This window comes from Sorex fumeus, unplaced genomic scaffold (genome assembly GCF_029834395.1).
Source record: "Sorex fumeus unplaced genomic scaffold, SorFum_2.1 ptg000047l, whole genome shotgun sequence".
In the NCBI taxonomy this organism is placed as follows: Eukaryota; Metazoa; Chordata; class Mammalia; order Eulipotyphla; family Soricidae; genus Sorex; species Sorex fumeus.
Genome location: NW_026606104.1, coordinates 49,410,582 through 49,433,923, shown reverse-complemented (window position 1 = coordinate 49,433,923; position 23,342 = coordinate 49,410,582). Strand labels below are relative to the sequence as shown.

The window sequence follows — 23,342 nt, the reverse complement described above, 5'->3', positions numbered from 1 at the left end:
TAATAAAATAAAGCTAGATTGATAGCATTTGCCTTGCACACGGATGACCTGGGTTCGATTCCTCCATTCCTCTCGAGAGCCCAGCAAGCTACTGAGAGTATCCCGCCCGCACAGCAAAACCTGGCAAACTACCCATGGCATATTCAATATGCCAAAAACAGTAACAAGTCTCACAATGGAGACGTTACTGGTGCCCACTTGAGCAAATCGATGAACAACAGGACGGCAGTGCTACAGTGCTACCTCGTGAAGCTTAAAAAAAAATGCCTCTAATCGCTAATCTTGGGGTCTAACCAAGCTTGACTGGTCCAAAACAAGCCTCCGAACCCATAGACTGAGCTCTGCAGTCCTGTGCTCTGAGCATCTCTGACAAATGCAGTTGTACTGGGACATCGGCCACCCTAGATCCAACTCTCTGATCTGCCTCAGTGGGATTGAAGAACCTGGTGACTTGGCCAGCCAAGCTCAGCCAACCTGCAGACTCAAAGCCAAGCCAGCAGCTTATGGACAACAGTGTCTGAGGCATGGACCAGGGCAATGTGTGTTAACGCCACAACCTGGGGCAGCCGTCTACTCTTCACACCTCCTTCCTGCATCTCTCTGCCTTGTAGTCTTCCCATAGTGTGGTGGGGACACAAGCTTTGGGGGTGGCCTAGCACATGGCGAGGGCACTGCAGGTGCTGGCCTCCCCCTGAGAGCTTGACTTGTGCTCTCCAACTCCTGGACACCCACAGACACTGATGGACTTCCCCCACACACAGGGAGTTTGGGTTCTCTCCCCTGTATTCTGGGGCAGAACACAAAGTCTGACTGCTGACTTGTGGGCCAGAGGCAAGGAGCAAGTGTCCAAGCCTGAAGGTGCGAGGTGTACATTACCCACCTGTCGGGAGTAGCAGCCCAGCTGGGGGTGCAGGGGCTGCTGATAAGGCATCCTTGCTGCTCTCTGAGGGTATAGGCCCTGGGGGGAGAAGAAAGAGGTCAGAGCACTCTGGCACCGAGTCCGGCACAGTATGTCAAACGTCCAGACTTCGAGTTGGCTGGTCTGCTGGGATCAGGCTGAGTAGGCCCACCTCCCCCTGCTCTGGAAACTCTTGTTTGCAGGTACACAATCTCTCAGTGAGCACTTCCCCTAAGAGAGCCAGGAACCTGGCTGCCTCTTGAAGTTCAGATCAGCCCTGCAGGACTGTGTGACCTTGGAAAAGTCACTTCACCTGTCTGAGTCTCATTTCTCTAGATTATCAGCCCATGTGTGTTCAAGTCCTCCAAGTGAGGACAGCGGGTTTCTTCATCACCAACCACACAGCTTTTCTAACAGCCCTTCCCAGCCCAGGCATTAGGTCCCTATGGGAGTTGGGGGACTGGGTCACCTCTGGTTTTACTGAAACACCTCCATGTGTGCATTTTTGTTTGCATTTGTAGCTGTGTGTTTTTGTGAAAGCATGTGCTTCTGGGTATCTGCTAGCCCAAACACACACACACACACACACACACACACACACACACATCCGTCTTTGTGTGTCTGATGAGGATGTGCATGACAAGAACTGAGTTCCTGCATTTCCTGTGGTGTGGCCACACATGGTAAGACCTCTGTGCGTGTTAGGGGCCTTCTGTGCCCTTCAGGCTCAGCCAGCAGTGGAAACACTTTATTCACAACCCTGTCTAGGATGACTTTCAGCTGTCCATGTATAAACATACACATGCACATACATGCATATACATGCATGTTTATGCATACACACGCATGCATATGCACAGCCACTTACGTGTGACCTCTCCAGTATCACACTGACTCTCCCTGACAATCTAGATTGATCTTCTAAGATGCAGTTCAAAACTCTGCAGACCAGAACATCTTTCTAGAAGATTCCACACCCTAAGATGTTGCATCCCTTCTGTGCTCAGTCTGTGCCAAATAACAACATGTGGATGGATGACACTGTGAGAACTCTCCTCATTCAGGCTTCAAAATCCCTGGGATGGAGTCTGGGGGTCCCTGAGAGCTTACATCCTCTTAGAGTTCCCTCCTGGTCTTTCTGCTCCCCTGCTCCTGACACTTGATCGTGGGTGGATCCCTCCCACTACTACCCCAAATAATATCCTGGCCACGGTCTTGTCCCTACCACCTAGCCTTGCCCCAAACCTGTCAGGTAAGTCAGAAGGATGAGCCTGTCTTGCCTGTTCCCAGTCCAGGATCTAAGTTACAGACCAGGATCTAAGTTTCCCCACCCCATCCCACCCCACCCCACCCCATTCCGACTCCTCCCCCTGAGCTCTCAGTTCTGTTGTGCACCACCAGCTCTACCCAGGCCACCATCCTCCTTTACCCTGTCCAGGCAGACTCTGTCTCTGCCTCATCCATGGGGACCAAAGAATGGCGTCTATGCTCTGTCCTGGGGCGGGTTTCTGGGAGACGGTGCCATATTCATCAGCCAGAGCAACACTCTGGGGCTCGAAGACCATTTCTAATGGTTCTGATTGCAATTCTGTAAAATCAGAAGCTAGGGATAAACACACATCCATTCTCCTTTGCTGCAGGCCACGGTCTTTCCCTGCTTCACCTCCCTTCTTATCTGCCAGCAGAGTTTCTTTGTGCCAAACAGCCCAGGAGCCTCTGGAGTTCCTGAGTGTTCGGGTTCAGTCTTCCATGGCGGTGCCTCCCCTGACAGAGTGGAGTACTGAGAACATTGGCTGGGGACCTTGTCCTTACTCCTGACACCCAGCAGGCAAAGGATGTGGGATGGAGGGCAGCTCCTGCTTCTCCCCTCTAATCTCCTCAGGCTCAGCCAAGCTCTCTCACCCTGTTTCCAAGGAAGATTAAAGCTGTGCACTAATAAAAATCACAATCTGTGTCACCGTGTAGGTCTTACAAAGCCCTTTCCCACCCAGTGACTACCCCTGATCAAATACTGAACACTCACAGTCTTGCTACAGCTGCTGAGGGGTTGATCAGTGCATTGCTCATTTTGGGGAAGTCAGGACTCAGGACTTGGAGCATGCAGCTAACTTACCCATGGGCACAGTAGCAGTTACTTCCAACCCAAATCTACTGATTCCCAAAGCCATTCTTTCCACTCCCTGAGCTGTCTGGAAGCTGGAAGGTGTTAGGAGACACTGGGAGAAGTGAGCATCTTTCCCTACCACCTGCAAGGGGTGTGGTCACATCCAAGGGGCGTGGTCAGCACCCTCTCAGTCTCATGGGCTTCATGGGGGTCCTACCAGGACCTATACCCACTTCGCGCGGAGGCCAGGGAGCAGCTGCTGCAAACACTGGCACAATCCACGACCAGATCCTCATGCTCACAACATGTGCTCAGGCCCCATCCTCACAGATACACTCTCCCCTCTTCATGAAACAAACACTGGAGTGGTAGCTTCACCCTATGAGCCAGTGAAGAGAGCCACCTGAGTTTTGTTCTCCCTTACCCTGAACCCCATAGCTTCTCTCTCCCCCAATGCTGCCAACCTTAGTCCATGGAAAGCAAAGGCTTTTTAAATGACTTAAGTGAATAAGTAGGTAAATAAAATGAGTAAATCACTGAGTGGGTAATAATGGCTGAGTAGACAATATAGGAACACAGAAATATAAGAGTGAAGCGGGGTGGGGGGGTGTCCAGACTACAGACCCAGAGGCACCGAATTCTGTGGTGGGCTGGGAACTGGGATTCACCAGTGGGCTTCATTGACTTGAGTGGGGTTTTAGGACCTCTCCCTCCAATCTTATAAGGAAAGAGAGGATGGGCGCTTGTGATCTACAGTAAGAAGTAAATACTGGAGCAGGAAGAAGTAAATCCTGGAAACAAATCTTTGGAGAAGGAAAGGGAGACTGGGTTAAGCCTCTTTAATTGGGGCTTAAGAAGCCACTTTCACGGCTTTCATTGCTGTAGGACTTCTAAAGAGGAAGACTTGCAGGTGTGCCCTTAAACAGGACATACTCACAGGCCTGGTCCCACAAGTTTATATCCTGTGAGATGCTCTTTCAACCCCTGTTATCCCTCTAACATCGCTCTCTCCTCTCTCCTCCTCTCTCCTTTCTTCCTCTCTCCCTCTCCCCTCCCCTCCGCCTCTCTCTCTCTCTCTCTCTCTCTCTCTCTCTCTCTCTCTCTCCCTTTATTTCCCACTCTGGAGAAGTCTATGTTCCCTCTTAAACACATCTCTCCTTTCTCTCCATGTCTTTCTAAGTAAGTTTCATTTAATAAAAACTTTTGCTTTACTAAAAAAATTTTTAAAAAAACCACCTCTGCCTCCCCCACCCCTCCCCACACACACCTAGATGCCATTCTACAGAGGACCCAGGGAGGGAACCCAAGGTAGAAATCTAAGATCTTAAAGTAACAAAAGGGCCTGTCTTGTAGGCATGTGGTAATGAGTTCAATCCCCAGTGCTGTCACATACACAAAGCACCATCCTGGTGGCTCTGCAGTGATCCCACTGCCATAGTTGGCCATTCAGCTGAAAGCACCATGGCTTGAGTGCACGTGCACTGGCAAGCACTATAACCAGAATGCTTTCAAGGACCACAACTGAAGGAGCTTAACCCCAAGTGAGCAACACAACTAGCTGTGTGTGTGTGTCTGTGTGTGTGTTTCTGTATGTGTGTGTGTAGGTGGTGGCTGGTCACCACAACCCCAACACCCACAGAGAGAAGCCAGGGGAGGGGGGTAGGGCAAGGAGAAATTCTAGACACTGTGCACCATTTCTAGAGAAACTGAGAATACTAAAAAGACTATTTAAATGTTGCATTGGATGAGCGTTTAAACCAAAGCGAACATTTATCTGATTTCTTGATTTCTTCCTCCCTCTTCCACTGGGCAATAGCTCTTCTGGGATATTTAGTTAAACAGACAAACTAAAGAAACTACATTTTCTCTGCATAAATAAGTTCTGTAACATTTCCAACCCAGCAGAAAACCGTTGCAACAGCCTTGTGTCTGACTACCCCTTTAGTTATGAGTCCAGTGCTGAAAATGTACTTAGCTGATACAAGTCAGGACTGTGAGGATATACTTTAAATGAGGCACTATAGACTTTGCTCCACGAACCAGGAGAGTTGAGAGTGCCAGGTGGTGCTAGGGACCCAGGGAGATAGGAGAGCAGTGAGGCCCACTCGGGTTTGTTTGGGGTTTTTTAAAACAATTTTTTATGGGCTTGGGGTGGGGCCAAAGTCAACAGTTTTCAGGGTTTACTCCTGGCTCTGAGCTCAGGAATAATTCCTGGTGATACTTAGAGAACCATATGTGCTGCTGGGGGTTTTACCTGGTTGGCCACATGCAAGGCAAGTGCCTCACCTACGGTACTATCCCTCTGATTGATCCTGGTACCACCCGAGTATCACCCAGGTGTTTCTTATGGTCCCTGGCATTGCAGGGCCCAAACAGTATTGCTTTCATAGTACTGCTTTCTCAGTACTCCTTGCCTTGAACCACTGGTTGGCTAGTAATCACCAGGCCCCCTGAACACTTTGGGGGTACCCAAAACAATTTTTAAGTGGGTTTTAAAGACCTAACTTGGGAATGACCCTGCAACTATCCAATATGTTGTCCAGTTCTAAAAGAAGGGACAGGAGGAGGCAAGAAATCAGAACTATGCCATCATTCTATCCTAGGACCAAATGCCAAATGCCCAGCTGGCCCCAACCAATGAGGCAGCCCTGGAGCACACTGCACTGGCCAAACTGGAACTCAAAGCACACCACAGTCGTGCATGCGTGCATGCATGTTTGTCCCCAGCAGTTGGTCTGATGGGACCTCCACAAAGAAAACAGAGAGCATGAGTATGTTTGAAAGTGCTCTGGGAGCCAGACTCCAGGTGCAGCACCCAGACAAGTGGGATGTGCAGTGCAGGTCTGCAAGTGGGATATGCAGTGCAGGTCCCACCCAGGGCTGGCGACTCACCTGGTACTGTGGGAAGGTGGAGTGGTTGGTGAACATGGGTGGAGGAGGATAGTTGAGGTTGAGCCAGAGCGGCTGGTTGAGGGTCGCTGAGGTCAAGGTGGTGGCAAAGCGTGGGGTGAACACGTTCCCTGTGTATTTGAGGTTGTTCTTGTCCGAAACTGTCGCAGGCGGGTTAACTATAAGCAGCAGGAGAGAGGGCAACCAGGGCCACCGTGAGAGTCGCGGGCAGGGACGAGTATTCCAGAGTCCCCCCTCTTGGGTTACTATTCTCAGCTGTCTGGCCATGGAGCTCCCAGTGGGCCCTTCAAGTTCAGGCATTTTATGCTCTTAGAAAAATATTCCTGGGGTCAGAGCAATAGTACAGTGGGTGGGGTGTTTGCCTTGCACACGGCCGACCCGGGTTCAATCCCTGGCACCCTATATGGTCCCCCAACACCGCCAAGAGTAATTCCTGAGTGCAGAGCCAGGAGTGACCCCTGAGCATCGCTGGGTGTGACCCAAAAAGAAAAAATTATATTTCTTCACACCTCCCAGTTTGGAAAGAGTGACCAGGCCCAGCTCAGCCTGGATCTGAGTCTCTTGTCCTCCCTCACTGCTAACAAAGGAGGAAGAGGATGAAAAAAACCGACTGCCAGAGCCATAATTCATCTGTGGAGAAAAATGCAGCTCCTATGCTTGCTTCTGCAAAACCCGGTTTTGTACAGACCACTCTATGGAAGTTACTAAAGCTGCCCCCACTGGCAGCGAACTTGAAACACTGAGCAGACTTTTGCTTCTAGATTAGAAAAATTTTGTTTGTCTTCGAAGAATGCTTAAGACATATAATTCAGTGTAACGTGACCCCCAAATCAGTGTGACTAAATGAGACTTTACCGAGCTTTTCAGGGACCTCTGCTCCCTCTCCAGCACATTCTGGGAATTTATGGAGCCAGAGATGGGGCCCTGATTTCTCCTTATTGGCATTTGGGGACAGGGTGGAGGTTTAGCCAAAGCAGTTATGAGAGGACAGGGAGAGAGGCAGGAAGAGTCATCTCAGGAACCTAAAGCAGGGATTCTTCTCTAAGCCAGGACTGCTGGAAGGGTGACAAGGTATGCTGCCTGAGACTGAGGTCACATTGACCACTGATGCCCACATGCCTCCTGAGACCCAACTGCATTGATCAGGCAACTGTCATCCCAGCAAGAGACACAGGAAAAAGTCACTTGGCTCATTTTGTGAGTCTGCTAACCATAAAGGAAAGCAATGACTTGTGCCGAGGAGACAGCCCAATGAAGCTCTGGGACCCCTTCCCCAGGGACCCTTCTGGACCTCCCAGAACACCAGCTTACGTTTCAGCTCCAACCCTTCCACCTCCACTTTGCTGCGAAGCTTCAGCTGCCCACTTGGGTTCTTGGTGGCCCCAAGAAACTCATAGAACAGGTTCTTTTCGGCCGGCCATGTGGACTTCTTGGCTGACGGGGCTGTGGACACAGAGCCCACCGGCTCACTGCCACCCTCATCATCACGGGAGTCCTTCCGGCCCTGGGGCCACTGACCAAGAAAGAGGCTCTCTCGACTTTTGCTTGGCTCCTTGGTACCAGGGTTCCGTTCTACAACAGAAGGGAAACTGAGTCAGTGGCTCTGGAGGACCAGGTGCTGAATGTGGGGAGACTGTCCAGGGAGCACCTGCTTGTGAACTAAGTGATGATTCTTCCATCATACAGATATGTGCTCTGTTACCGCCTCCCCCCCACCCCAAAACCACCATTCAAAGGACTCTCTCATCCAATCCCAGGCTCTTTCTCCCTAAAGCCCCTGTTGGCCATTGCGAATTCTGGTCCTTCCTCTTATGCACCCTCTCCCTCCATCACCACCCCCTACTCACCTACAAATCCACCCATAGTCTAGCCATAAGCCAGCCAGCCAGCCATCACTCATTTGCCCACCCATATATCTACCCATCAGTCCATCCACTCATATATCTACACCTTAGCCTACTCACCCACCCATCCATTCAAACATCCACCCACCAATACCAATCCACCATACACCCATATATCTATCCATCAGCCCACTACCTACCCATCCACCCACCCATATATCAACGCCTCAGCCCACCCACACACATACACACCTATCTCCCATCCATTTCTATCTCCCAACCCACCACCCATTCATCCACCCACATTATTTATCAGTCCACCCATACATCTGCCAATCAGTTTACCTATTTATCCATTTCCCAATCCATCCTTATCTTTCCACCTTTCATCCACCCATTTAGTTTTCCTTCTGTGCTTCCTTTAGTCCTTCCTCCACCCCCCCCCCATTTCCTTCCTCTCACTCACCTTTCCTCTTCTCTTCTTTTTCCCACTTTTTTATTTCCTTTCCCCCTTTCTTCCTCATCCCTTCCTTCCATTCACAGTGTCAGCCTTGGGATTCACTGTGATGTAAACCCACAGCTTGCCTTCAGGGTGCAGCTGGCTAGTGGAGGAGACCATCAGTCCCCCTCCTCCCTAAACCCAGAGCCTGTTTGGTCTGAGCTAGTTTTTTATCTCTCATCATGGATTCTACTTCTATCAGCACACAGGCAATTCAGTTCACTTGTTAGCGCTGGGCCCTGACCTGGGAGTGGGGACACTGATGAGTCAGAGGCAGACTCAGCCCTGCTGGAGCTCACAACAAGGAGGGAGAGGGACACAGCACCAGAAATAGCTCTGGGAGGAGGCCAGTAAGGACCTTGAGGGACAGTGATGAAGGATGATGAAGACAGGCTTCTGAGGGGGCTCAAGAGCTGTCAAAAGGAAGTAAGTCTGGAGAAGGGGCTAGGGGACACAGAGGCTGGGGAACTGCTGGTCAAGACAAAGAGGCATCAGGAGGCAGTTGGTCACCTCCCAAACTGCAGGCTCTGCTGGGGCCATGGTGGGACCTTCCACAGCAGTGACCTGCTCATCACCCCATTTCCTTTACACATTTCAAATGGTTTACATGTGGCAGGGACATGCAACATAAGGGTTGGGGTTTTCTTTTTGGTTTGAGGGCATACCAGATGGCACTCAGCAACTCCTTTCAGCTCGGGAACTGCTCCCAGCAATGCTTGGGGGACCACCTGGTACCAAAACTGGGCCTTCCATGGTTTTTGGCAGCCCTTTGAGCTATCTGCCAGGCCCTCAGGCTGCTTTGGGAGTCACTGCCAGTAGCAGCAGGAAGAGGCCCAGACCCTCCCAGCCTGGATGGAGGTCTCTGTCAGCCTCCATGGAGCTTGGCTGAGAAACAGGATTGGACACTCCGGAGGCATCTCGGGTCATTCTGGCAGCATCTGGATCAGGAGACCCGTGCCCAGCATGACCTGGGCGCTTGGCAGCTCCTCTCTTCCTATATCCCCTGCCACCCTGACCCCAGCCCAACAGCCTTCAGACTGAGTCCAGACTGAGGCCAACCTGTCCCCCCAGCAACAACCCAGCCAGAGAATGAGCCTCCCTGGACCAAATCAGTTTAGGAGAAAATGACATTTTTAGTGAAACATGTCCCTGGAGTCTCTTCCAAGGTTTCTCTAGTGGCCGAGTATAGCCCCAAGTCGATGTGCTGAAATGACAGTACCCACAAGTAATAGTATTTTCCCCAGAGGCCACACACACAAAATCCCACTCACACTTCCAGAGACTTTGAATATGCAGCCTTTCACGCATCTCCCAATATCTGTGTATACAGGCATGCACACACATATGCACACGCACACACACACACACACACACACACACACATATACACACACACACATCCACAACTGCATCCATGACAGGCACCCTTGGACACATTCTCTCAAACAGGCCCACTAGCCCCTTTGCCACTCCACCTCCCCAGCCTGAGCTCTGCCCGGGACCCCAACTCCAGCTTGCTTGAGGCAGTGTCCTGGTTCCTTTGCTTTACTACAATATTCCAGAACATGAAATGCTTCCTGGGGGTGACCCTGTCCCTATTTCCTTGGGGAGATGGATACGCCCTCCCAATATACCCACAGCACAGTTATCCATCACAGTTATCCACAGACGGGGGCAATTACTCTTCTCTTGACATGAGTCTGAGTTAGGCTGTGAGTGGCTATGGGTTATAAGCAGGGCCATTGACTGCCTGCCTTGAACCAGGGACCAGGTGAACAGATCAGAGCAGTCGCTGGCTACAGCCTGCAGGAGTCGAACGAGGGAGGGGGTGAGTTTCCTGGGGAGAACATGGACTCCTGGATGTGGGGGTGGAAATGCACTATCCACAGGTCCTAGAGTCATAGCGGACAAACCCAGGAGCCACCATCTCAACTGCTCTGCAGCAACCCCAGCCACTCCCTGCCCCCACCCCCACCCAAGGCTTCAGTCTGCTGTGCCAAAACAGGCACCTCAAAACAAACCAGGGACCTACCCTATCCAGGGGCAGTTTTGCCCTTTGTGAGCAGTCACTATGACTCTTCACGCAAGCTGGGCCCAGGCTGGCATGCAAGACAGAAGACTGCAATGGGGCCATACCACCCACCGGACCTGCAGTGGCCCACCCTAGGTCTCTCTTCCCTACCCACCTACTCTCCAGCTCTCCCTGGCCCCGCTCACCCATCAAGTGGTGCTCCTCCACGGTGGGCTCAGCCTCAGGCTTGGAACAGATCTTGGCAAATACTGGGAGCTGCCTCTTCTGAATGGGTTGCTCAGAGAGCTTGTCGGGGGGTGTGGAAGGAGGCGGTGGCGGCGGCGGCGGCGGCAGCAGCAAAAAGGGGCCCAGCCCGGCAGGCTCCTTGGGTCCAGGGCCATTGAACATGTTGTTCTGCAGGAAATCCTTGATGACCTTTGTCTCCTTCAATACCATCTTGTTGTCAGGGGCCTTGCTTGTTTCTGTAGACTTGAGGGGGAACTGAGCTAGGAGCTTGCTGATTTCCGAGTTGGAGGTGCTCAGGCTACGGCCTCCCCCGTCTGACCCCTTGGCACTCTTGACTTTGGCAGCACGCAGGATGCCCGTGACTGTAGACATAGCCGAGTCATAGTCCTGCCGGCCGCCAAGAAGGGACATCGTCACCTTCGGCTCCAAAAGTTTGTCGCTGGTGAGGAGGGAGGCTCCTGAGTGCTCGCTGCTCTCTGCCATCAGTGGGGGTGTGAGAAGACAGGGAGCCAAGTGTCTGGGGCTCTCCGGAGACTTGTGGGGTCCTTCCAGGGGCCCCGGGCTCTCTGTGACCAGGAGGACATGCTCCTTGGTGAGGTTCAAGAACTCCTGCTCCACTAATAGGGAGATCTCGTCTTTGCAGCTACTGAACTCCAGAGCTCTGCAAACAGGTCAGACAGACAGACGGGTTCAGTGTCAGTCCACTGACAGCCAGCAGTGCAACAGGGACAGCCCCGGGGAGGTGGAGTAGAGAGAGGAACCATTTCTTTCTTTTAGGAGGGAGAAACTGAACTATTGCTTTCTTGAGAGAAGGTGGAAGGCGGTGGAGGGGTGGGGCTGAGAGTGCCCATGCGGGGCCAGCATAAGACCTTGCATTCAACCCCCAGGGCCACTGGGTGCTGGCAAGGTGTGTGCACACACTGCAACCGAAAGATGTGAGCATGCTCTGGCTGGGCTCGCTGACCCCTGGCAGCACAATGTGAGACAGACAGATGCTTTCAGTGCCAGCCCCCGGATAGTGGCAGTGCAACAGGGACAGGCCCAGGAAGATGGGGTGAGAGAGGAACCAGGGCACCACAGCTGCTCTGGCAGCGAGCACCATAAAAGCAATCCCTGCTGACCTGCTGAGCGGGGGGGTGGCGGGGGGGCGGCTACAGCCAGCGAGTGTGAAGCCCCTGTCACAGCCACAGCTACAAACAGGATGAGGGAAGGGGAAGTTGGGGAGGGGAGGGAAGGGGAGAGAGAAAAAAATGTAAAGAGAGGGAGGAGGCCAGAGCGATAGTATACCAGGTAGAACGTTTGCCTTACAAGCAGCTAACCTGGGTTCAATCCCTGGCATCTCATATCGTCCCCCAAGCACAGCCAGGAGTAATTCCTGAATGCAGAACCAGGAGTAATGTCTGAGCATCGTCAGGTGTCACCCAAAAAGCCAAAATAAATGCATAGATAAATTTTTTTAAAAAAAGAGGTAGGGAGGCCCAGGAGATGACACAGAGGTAAAGGTACCTGCTATGCAGGCAGCCTGCATCACATAAGGTCCCCTGAGCACCGCCAGGAATAATCCCCTGAGCACTAAGTTAGGAGGAAGCCCTGAGCACTGAGTTAAGAGGAAGCCCTGAGCACTGAGTTAGGAGGAAGCCCTGAGTATCACAGGGTGTGGTCCAACAAACTAACTAAAAAGGTGGGCTGAGCCCTGCTCTCCTCCACGGTTTCTACACTGGCAGGACAGCAGCGAGATCTGGGCTCTGAGACGGGGCCCCGGGCTTCCTCTCCCCACACCATGTCCTTCGGGAACAACCATGGCCAGAAGCAACAAGAGCCACGCAGTCGAGCTTAGGGAGAGAGCTCACTGCTCTGTACTGGGAACCAGGCTGCTGCAGCTAATGCCAGGCACAGTGCCCCCAAACCCTGTCCCCCTGCTGAGAGGCAAGAGAGATGGGAGTGGGGGAGGGAAATGGGGGCTCACAGACTGGAGCTGACATTTCCTAGCTGGGAATCCTGCCCAGCAGTCCTGCGCCCCATCTCCACCTTCATCACAGGCTAGCACAGAGGTGCAAACCCCTCAGCCACAGGCTGGCACAGGGTAAGGCAGTTTGCCTGATGGATCCGTGGACCCACACTAGCAATCCAGCTTCCTGGGCTGGCATGACCCTCTGAGCAGATCCCAGTCCCAGGGCTCAGCTGCCCTTCCTGGGATTTCCAGCACATCCCTGACACCTCTCCCCCCATTCACCCCATTCACAAGTATCTCCCTATAGCTAAAGCCGGGTCTGTACTGGCCCTGCTGACTCTAGACTCCAGGTGGACCCTCGGGAGCAGCCTCGAGCCTGAGGAGGTCAGGTGATCCCATGAATCTTCAGTGGCTCCTTGCTGATGGTATTCTGGGTGTGGAGTGGGTGGTGCCCCTGCCTTGTGGCTCAGGCTCAGTCAGCCCCACCAATAACATCCTGAACAAGGCAGCACCTTCCTTCCAAGGCCACTCAGTGGTAAACCATGTGCCTTGCTCTCTGCTGTGAGGATGGGGGAGTGGTCCCCACATTGACCTTGCTGGAAACCACGGCCCTGAGTTCTAGGCTTGGGTAAAGGTGATGAGGATGGTTTCCACAGGGCCATATACTCTGGAAACCTCAGGTGTATGAACACAGGAAGACATGCATGGATGCATCCACGTGTGTCTGGGGCAAACACCATGCAGACCCATGGTAGCCACCACACATCCAGAATCCCAGAAACTTCTGGCTGAGCCTGCCACTGTCCTTAGGGTCCCGTGGAGGCTGGAGTGAGAATGGAGACTAGGTGGCGGGGACTCTTGGGGAGTACAAGGAAGAGCAGGGGAGGCAGTGAGTATCACTGTTCTAACCAGGAAGACCTGGCACCTCGTGGAGCCTCCCCGGGCCCAGAGGAGGGAACAGAGCTAGGAGAAAATGAACTCAGCCCAGCAGAGCAGGGTCTGGCTCCAGGGGCCACTGCTTGATTCATGTCAGAGGCGGAATCTCGAGGACCTCCTTGGGGGCTGGGTGTGGCACTAATCATGGTGAGACACTGTGGCAGGGGGTTCGTCCTTGTGAGGACTCCGTCAGCCCATAGTGACTAGGAACCTTAGGTCTCTGGAGGACTTGGCCCTGGGTGCAGGGTCTGAAGTTCCAAAGTGGGGTGGAGCCAGCTTCTAAGCTCCACTTTCTCCTTCCTTGCATTCTCCTATCCCCCTCCTCGCCCCTAGCCTTGCCTAGTCTCCTGCATATACAAGGTTCCAGCTCCCTACCCTGTGCCTCGATCAATGAGAACAAGCAGGGAGGGCCCCCCTTCCTCCTGCTCTGCACCAGCTTCCAAGGGACCAGCTGAGTCTCCAGCCACAGACATCTGAGGAGCTGTTTTCTGCCTCTCCCCTGCAAAGCAAGCTACACACCAACAGATTTCCTGAATTAGACTTACGACAATTATGTTCATTTTTAAAATTGTGATAATGGTGTGTTGGTTATACTTAAGCAAGGGTTGGGGGGAGGGCAGTTCTTATCTCTTAGACAAGATAGATCCTACTAAAGTGTTTACAGATAGCATTCTGTCTGAGCTGTGCTTTAAACTTAATCCAGCTGGGAAGAGGATGAGATGAAAGGAGATGGGCCTTGGGTAGAGATTGGCCCTGGGTAGCTCTGTATTGGGTGTGTGTGGGGGGAGTGGAGGGAAAGATGGGCTCTTTTGCCTTTGTTTGCTTCCATATTTTGTTTTGCTTGTAAATCCAAATGTGACATAATTTGTGAAAATACAGAATTCTCACAATGGAATTTCTAGTGGGGGGGGGTGAGAGTTGAGTGGGAAGGACTGGCTTAGGGCAACTCACTGCTCTGCTTAGCCCAAGGACCTGTGGCTCAGTGTTCAGAGGGCCATATGGTGCCAGGGATCAAATCCAACATCTCGCACATCATAGGCTTTCTCTCCCACTAGGTCACCCACTCCTGAATTTTCAACAACTCCAAGAAGTCAAAGCATCATCTAGAGCAGAGGTCTTCAACTTCTAGTCCACAGACTGGTGCCAGCCAAGAAAGGGTTCGACCACTATCTATGACCTTGATTATACCTGCTGGTCCATGCTCCAGTATGCAAGGTTCTGTAGGTCCAGTTCATGGTGCTAGTCTACGCGTACAAGGTTCTAGCAGATCCATAGGGCCAAACATTGCAACACTGACAGACTGACCACAAGCGTTGGATACAAAGGACTAAGACGGACTGAGGAGAAAAACAGAATGCAACACACAGCACCCTGAAACCTGAAATTTGATGCTGGTGTGGAAAGTCACTGAGTCAGCAGGCCCACGATTGCTTTGTCTCTGCTCTTCCTCCCAGAAGAGACAAGCCCAAAATGTGTATCTCAAAATTCATGTCCTTTGGGGCCAGAGCAATAGTACAGTGGGTAGGGGACTTAATTGCCTTACATGCAACGGACCCAGGTTTGATCCTTGACAAGGCATAAGGTTCCTGTGTGCACCAGAAGTAATCCCTGCATGCAGAGCTAGAAGTAAGCCCTGATCACTGCAGAGTGTGGTCCCCAGAAAAAGAAAAAAAAAAAGCAGGCCCTTGAATCTATGGAACAGTCTAGTCCAGTTAAATTAGCATGATTGGTAACTGACTAAAGAACATCATCTCCCCCTTTTTCTTGCAACAATTTTTTGTTCTAAGAAATAAATATGAATGTGAAGGATCGTTGGCGCCCACATTTCAGAAGGCTGTTAGTCCCCTGGCCCCATACTTTTGAATCTTATTTCCTTTTCCATACTCCTCTGTAAAGCACTGGGGTTGGTCCCCAGCAACAATCAATCCACCCCTTCCAGCACCAGAGAGCACATTCCTGCCCTTGGGTGGCAGGTAGAGAGGATGGGGCAAGAGACCCAGGAAGAATTCATGTTCCTGGTCATTCCTCTATACATCATAGGGACCTCTTAGGAGGCTGGCATTCCTGAGGTAAGTGTAATGCCAAGAACAAATTCTACACCCCTCTAAGGACTCTGAAAGACTAACCAGAACCCCCACCATCCTTTGGACAGTCTTACCAACTCCTATCTTCTTAACATTTGTCATATAGGGTCTAAGGCCACCTGAGAGCCAGGCATCCATGCAAATGAGCTCTTTCAACTTCCCCACCCCTGGGCAGCACAGATGCAGCCCCACTTTTCAGATGGAAAAAATGAGCCTCAAAGAGGCTAAGGGCCACTCAGTGAAGATATTGGCATGGCGATGCCCAGACATCCAGCTCTCCTCCCACACCCCTCTCCCCCTTTACTGCCTCTGAATTCTGTTCCAGGAAGCAGTTAATGTGCACTCCCTGCTCCCTGCTGTATTTGTGGCCCCCAAATACCATCTGAATGTAACCAGGGACACTGCAGGTGTATTGTTAGACACTGCTTATCCCTATAGCCTGGGTAGGATCATCCTAGTAACCCCTGAGCCTGTCACTAGCAGCATTTCTCTGTCCCCAACAGCTCCATGGCAGTGTTGTGTCTGTGGAGGCTCCCACTGATTTGTGGCAGGGAGTCCCAGGCCCAGTGCTGGGGACACTTGCAGAGACACCCCAACCCCTAGCACAACAGTAATTCTGGATCAGCCCTCCCGTTGATCGTCGATTTGCTCGAGCGGGCCCAGTAACGTCTCCATTGGAGACTTTGTTGTTACTGTGTCTGGCATATCGAATACTCTCGGTAGCTTGCCGGGCTCTCCGAGAGGGGCGGAGGAATCGAACTCGGGTCGGCCATGTTGGCCGCTTGTAAGGCGAACGCCCTACCCGCTGTGCTATCGCTCCACTTTGATCAATCCAGTGACTCTCACCCCTCACCAAGACAGAATGTGGTAAGTGATGGAGATTCAGTGCCCAGGCACAAGTCTTTGTCCAGGGTCTTTCTGCCACCTCCAACTCAAAAAAAAAAATCACATTGGTCGGCTCTGATTTGGTCTCAGAAAACTGTACATGGCTTCTCATGACCAGAAAGACAAAACCCAACCTCCTCCTCAACAACCTCACAAAGCAATTTTATCCATCTGGTCTCCTTCTTCTTCCCATTTATCTGGTTCTATTCCATGATGTATTCCAGCCACAGGGCCTTTGCATTTCCTCAAAATGCTCCATCAACCCTGACTGGCTCTTTCACGTCACTGGGACCCAGAGATCAAGGTTCAGTGTCTCCATAGCCTTTCCTGACTTCTCCACAAGACTCTCTCCCCATGTGCCCCCAAGCCCCAGGCACTCTCTTCTCCCATCCTGTCTGTTCTCCTTGTTCCTCGCACTTTCTTATGTCTTCATTCTCTATGCCAACATGTCTGTCCTAAGGACAGGGCCATACTGATTCACCCTGAGGCCTCCAGACCTAGTACAGGATTTGGTACATAATCAGCTCCACAGTGGTTGAGTAACTGAAAGAATCCCACCATTTCCCTTGACTCTTATCCATTTCCTGAAGATCTCAAAATCAAAAGACCTGTTGCCAGAGTCTCAGCAGCTTCCACAGGTTGCACTCTGCTCGGCTTCTTCTTTGTTCTCCAGCCTTCATCTGATTCTGGCCTGCTGTGAGCTAATTACATGTCACTAACCACACTCCTTGACACTCCCAGTCTAAGAACTCCCGGTCTCTGCAGAGAGAGTCCCCTTGAGAATCCACCCAGATCCTGGCTAACTCTTAGCAACTTCCTGAGGATGCACACAGAGAGATTTTATTCCCCCACCCCCCTTCAGCTGTGCAGACTTTCACATCAGGAGGACTGGCCTACATTTTCTAGAGTATCTGATTTTTTTCTTCCTCAGAAGTTTTGCCAGTCCTGGCACCTCTCCCATGCTATTTGCTCTCTCCTTTGAGTTGGTACAAAACCATGATGTCTATCACAAACTATCACAGTGAGTCACTGAGGTGGGGGTTAACCCAGTGCCCAGGCGCTGACAAAGGAGACAAGCCGTTGGCTCCCTTGGTTTCTCCCACCTCCAGAAATGATGGGTGTCTGATGGTGGCTCTGTACTGGGGTGCAGCCATTATTCCTGCATTTGCAGTGTACAGAGTCATGTAAAAATAAAGGCTATTGACTGGCTGGCACCCCTTCCTAGAATAATGACTAAGCAAGCATGCTGTTCGCTCCCCAACAGCAGTTCTGTGTACATGATAACACAGAGCAAAGATGAAAACTGCTATTCATCGGAGCCAAACAACAGGAAAACACAAGCAGAAAATTGTTAGTGCTGGAAGAAGACAGCAAAACAAATATTTTTTCCCACTGTGGCATTTCAGACCAACAACAAACATGGTACCTAGGCCTGGTGCCCGGAAGCGTGGCTGATTGAGAAGTAAAGCAAGTAGAAGGTTCCAGGGTCCCACAGAGATTTGGGTGTGAATGACCACGTGTTCACAGACTGACCTCATGGACTATGGACTTTTCTATCATGTCTGCGTGTGGGAGCAGCAAACTGGGGGTAGGGAGACCCTGGGCTTGACCCCTGGAAAGAGTTAAAAACTGAATTGAAATATCTCCATCATGGATATCAGACCTCAGAAAGCTGCTTAAAATATTTAAACCTTAAGTCCTTGTCACAAAATAGTAAGAATTAGCATTTTTGGAGTACTAAATAGCTGGTCAGGCACTGTGTTGAGTGCATTATTATATGCAAAGCTCTCATTTTAATCCTTAAAATAGCCCCAAAGGGGCATAGGAGTAGACTAACTAGAGTTATGACCTCATTTTATTGTGCCTTCCTGGATCAAGGACCTTTGTTAGTTTCTGTCCCTATTGACTCAGTAATAAGTGGACTTGAAAGTTTGGGGGGAAGGAGGACAATGGTTCTTAAGCTCTTTTCTCAGCTAGGGTCTCAGCAACCTCCATGTGAACACACCTGATAGAGGAGAATTGCAAGGTCTTCAGCCAATGGTCAGCCAGATCCAGAGAGCTGCAGACATGTGGTGAGTAGGACCCTCACTGATAAGTCAGACCCTCACAGATGAACCAGCCAACTGAGTCCAGGCCAGACTGCCAGACTACAGAAATGGGACCTAAGTAGAGTTGTACTTTTGAGAAATTAAGCTTTGGAATTCTTTATCAAAAACGAATTGACAGAGAAATGCCAGTATCTAAGTTTCTTTTTAAAAAAAAATTTTTAATTAAGAAGCCAAGGTATAGAGAGGTTAGTTAATTTTCCCCAGATCAAGGTATTAAGGGACAGAGTGGATAACGAGATCTTCTTGCTCAGATGCCACCAGGCTGGCTTCATTGGCTTCTGGCCCTCTCTGCATGTAAGACTAAAGGAAATGGAAATTGCAAAGACAGCCCATCACAAAGGACAGAGCTGGGATTAGAATACAAAACTCCAGCTCAAATCCTCTATTCCGTCTTGATTTCTTCTATTTGGGAAAGGATAGGGTAGTGACTGGGGGTAGAGTTTGGGCTATGTGGACCTGGAATCTAAATTCTACCCAACATTTACTCGGCTGGCTACTTGTGAATGTAAGTTTCAGGGTTTCTGAACCTTGGTCTCCTCTTTCTAAATTGAGACTGAAGATTTCAGCCTAACCCTTCATGGCTGCTGTGGGGACAAATGGCACATATGAAGCCTGGCACCTAGTAAATTCAGCACAGTCCCTAGCCTCAGTCCCCTTCTGTCACTTCTCTGAACTGCAGGAGAAATACCCTTCACTCATGGAGACCAGAGCCTGACACCTTCTAATGGAGGTAGGAACCACCCAAGAAGTATGACGAGCAGCAAGAGGGCCAAACTTGGGGGGGTGGGCAGATCAGATGAGTGTTTACCTTGGGAACTTGCATAAGCCCTGACAGTGAGTGGGGGAGAGAGAGACATCCAAGAGCCCCAATAGGTAGGATAGATGTATCATGGGGGCAGAGGCTGACATCCTGACCTCCAGTCTGATACCATACCCCAATGGAGATCCTAGCCCTAGTCCTCTAGGCATTTTACTGGTGGACATGTCTAGATCTTCCTGTCTGCAAGAGGAGGGAGACCCAACTTCTATTTCCCTGATGAATATATACATATATGTGCACACACACACACACACATATATGTATATACACACACACACACACACACACACACACACACATGTATATATATGGACTCCGAGCCAGGCTGTTTTGACTCAGGGGAACAAGAGCCCTCCCCACCCCAAGGGACCCAGCCCCAGCAGCTGACCTCCACTACCCAACCACTGCCATGCTCCAGGCCATTTTCCAGACCATGGAACACTTCCTACCCATTTTCCATAATTATCACACCATGTTTGATGGAGTTCAGACATTAGGCAACAGATCATAGAGAGAAATATATATATGCCTCTCGAAATATATATATATGCAAGCAACCGAGAGTATCCTGCCCGCACAGGCAGAGCCTGGCAAGCTACTTGTGTCATACTCGATATGCCAAAACCAGTAACTATAATGGGTCTTGTTCCCCTGACCTTGAAAGAACCTCCAATTGTTGGGAAAGATGAGTAAGGAGAGGCTGCTAAAATCTCAGGGCTGGGACAAATAACTCAAATAGCTCGCCCTGCCCGTGCAAGTAAACTGACGAAGAACAGGATGACAGTGATACAGTGATATATTCACTGAAGGGGTCTACTTGGGTTTGCTTCCCCTGCACTTAACATAAACTTGTACACACAACACACACACAATACTGCTATGTACATCCATCACACCTAGAACCGTGATACATATACACACCACCTCTATTACCATAATCTGAGAAGACAGAAACTCAGGAAGGGAATCAGGGGATGGGAAGGTGGATCCCATCTCTCCCCATCTAGGGGCTCTGGGCTGACTTTTCCTGTTTGGCTCAAATGGAAGCTACAGATTCAGTTGCCAGCCAATGCATATGAAAATTCACTGAGCTCTGCAGGTTGGGAGGAGGGGGTGAGAGTGAGGATGAAGGCAGCAAAGGACCTTCAGAATGCTCTGTCAGTCCTAGCCCTTCCTCCATTCTCTTGCAGCTGGAGGATTAAGGAGCTGATGAATGGGAAAGCACTTGGTAAACATCAAGGAGCCCTAAGCAAATGTTAGCAGCTCTGAAGGTGTGGGGGCTGATGCCCAGCCCTCTGAACCCTCACTGTCCAGGGCATGACTGACTAGGATGGAAAGTGCAGTGGGGCGATCTGAAACTTGAATTCATCATCTGCAGTGTGGTGGAGGTGGGGCTGCCCTTAGGATTAGGTAGTGGAAGGTGAGTGGGTCTCATTTCTCAGCAGAGTTTCATGTAGACTAGAGTTTCTCACAACGCACCTGGCATAGAGTTCAGCAAAGTTTAGTCTCCTTCCTTCCTCTTCAGAAAACCAGCTGCTCAAAGTGAGTCCCTGAGGATCCCTCATCTTTGGACCCAAATTTTCGGAAATGGTTATAGATAATATAGTTGTGCATGGGATTCATATGTAGATGTTTTTCAAATGCAGATTCCTGGGTCACTGGGGAAATGCACCAGCAGTCAAAGAACCTGAGTGGGAATCCCTCCTTTACCTGCCCCCTCCTACAGCTACAGATTCATCAGATCCCTGTGAATCCCTCTCCACACTTTTCAGCTCTTTCCTGTGTCCCTGGGGGAGAAAGTGGCCAACCAACCACGGAAGGCAGATAAGTATATGGAAGAGGAGTCTCCAATCCTAGCTCACCCCACCCATCCCTCCCCTTCTTCTCTCCCCCTCCCTAGAGGGCAAAGTGGGAGCAGGTTTGGGAGGGTTGGTGAGTGAAGATTCAGTGAGCTGAGGAATGAGGCAGGAAATACTGGGGAATAAATACAGCAATAAAGGAGCTTCGGCTGGGAGCTACAGAGTGATTCTTATTGTTCAAATTATCTTTAAAACTTTTCATTTGAATCTGTTTAATAAGAGAAGGCTTACCCCAAGGAAGAGGTATTTTTTTAATGTGACTTGGGAGCTGAATTGGAAAGAACGTTGCAACAAAGATATTAAAAAGGGGATTAAACCAAACCACTGGTGGCCCATCTCTGCGGGTTCCCACAACCTGCGACACAGCTACCGAAACCATAAAATTAAATTAAAAAGGGGGACACGGGACGTGGGACGCGTTAATCATGATTCATCTTCCCTTCACTGCTCTTGGCTCCTGGTGCTAAGCAGGCATGGAAGGGCTATTCAGAAGGGCTCCTGGTGTCCAGGAAAGAGCTCACGTCCTGGTACCCCAGTGACTTCCAGTTCCCACTCTGTCTCTCCAAGCCTATGTCTCTGGATGAGCTGCCTAATCTCTATTTGTCTTAGCTTCCTCATCTGTAAAATGGGAGCAATATCCACCATATACTGTATAGAGTTGCTGTACCACTGACATAAAAGGAGTCTAGCAGATGTCAGACTCTCAAGAAAAAGTTCATTCCCCTCTGCACAGACTAGGGTGAAAGGAGAGGAACTATACTGCGGTTGATTTGGCTCCTTGCTCTTCTCCATGTCCCCTCAATCCAACAATCATAACCCTTTGCCTTCATTCATGCCTACTGCATGGACACAAGTCCCAGGAGCTTAACTGTGTAAGGAAAAAAGGATAGAGAGAAAGGAAACAGACACAACTCTCACCTGAGAAGAGCCAAAATTTGGAGGAGGTACTGCTGTGACAGCATAGAGTACGGGCCTGTGACCTCCTTGTCTCAGAACCCATCCCTGCTTGGCACCAACAGATCTGAATGGGAGAGAGTGTCCCATGCTGGCTCACCATCAATGCCTGAACTTTTCTAAACCTGCTCTGCCATTCTGCACCCTCCAGAGAATGCAGGGCATGTTGGTATTCACAGACCAGACTGACTGCCCCCTCCTATTAGGCAATAGGAGTTAGGAAACCAGCTGTTACAGATGCACTTTCTGCCATAGCTGCCAAGAATCTGAAAGCAAGATGCTGTCCTCAGTTGAATAGTTGCTCCTGGATTCGGTGGTCTAGAGTAGAAGTCTCCTCTCCTCACACCAGATTTCTTTGCTTTTAAATTGATTCTTGTCATTTTATCCCTGGTAATAAAGGAGCTACTGATGACAATGTACATAAGTCTCTATCTTATACCCAGTGCCGGTGAGTTTTCTATGTATTTTATTAACTTGTATACAGTCCTGTAATGTGGTTGCTATGACTTTTTCCATTTCTCAGATAAGAGACATGGGGGAAAAGAAGTTGGAATGACTGGGTAAGAGGTCACAAGTGAGCTGGGAGTCAAGTGCACAGTGTTTAGTGTTATCTGAGCTCCCTTTCAAGTTCTATGAAGATAGAGGGGATAGCATTGTTTCTCTACCTTAAAAAGAACCTGGAGAGAAAGGAAAGAAGGTTGAGTGGGGTAAGCCATGGACATCTCAGAGGACAGCACACTCATTCTAGTTCTGAAAGAATGGACAAGAGAGAGAAGAGAGGAAGAGAGAGAGGAGAGAGATAGGAGAGAGAAAGAGAGAGGGGGAGAGAGAGCCAGGAGCTGTGCATGCATTAGGATTCTTCTTGGTTCACAGAGTGTGAGGAAGGGAGCAGAAAGACTCACAGGATGAGCCTAAGACAATGCCAACTCCAGAGACCCTAGAATAACTGAAGCCATAGATCAGGAGATAATGGAGTACAATGGGAGATGCCTGCGCAATTCTGTCGACATGCCCCAGGGAGATGAACAGTGGATGGCCTCTGGGAGATAAATAAGACAATGATGGTGAGATGAGGATCCAAGACAATGGCAGCAAAGCGTTCAGGGGAAGTAGAGGATCAAAGGTCATCATGAAGGTGACTGACCGATTATGAGAGGAGACTAGAGGAGGGAAGGGTGAGGACCTTGAGCTTTTCTCCTGCTGGTCCCATATTATACCCTACTGTATGTGATA

General features: G+C 50.4%; 1 protein-coding gene across 1 annotated transcript in view; it reads right to left on the bottom strand.

Annotated features, from left to right (window-relative positions):
* The window catches only part of CUNH1orf94 (chromosome unknown C1orf94 homolog), a 37,220-nt gene that overhangs the window by 7,470 nt on the left and 6,408 nt on the right, over positions 1-23,342 (bottom strand). The window contains exons 2-5 of the mRNA XM_056123721.1: positions 10,473-11,173; positions 7,224-7,484; positions 5,895-6,070; positions 881-958 (exon numbers count right to left, since the gene is read on the bottom strand). Of these exons, the coding sequence (XP_055979696.1) occupies positions 881-958; positions 5,895-6,070; positions 7,224-7,484; positions 10,473-11,173 (1,216 nt within the window). The remainder of the gene's footprint in view (positions 1-880; positions 959-5,894; positions 6,071-7,223; positions 7,485-10,472; positions 11,174-23,342) is intronic.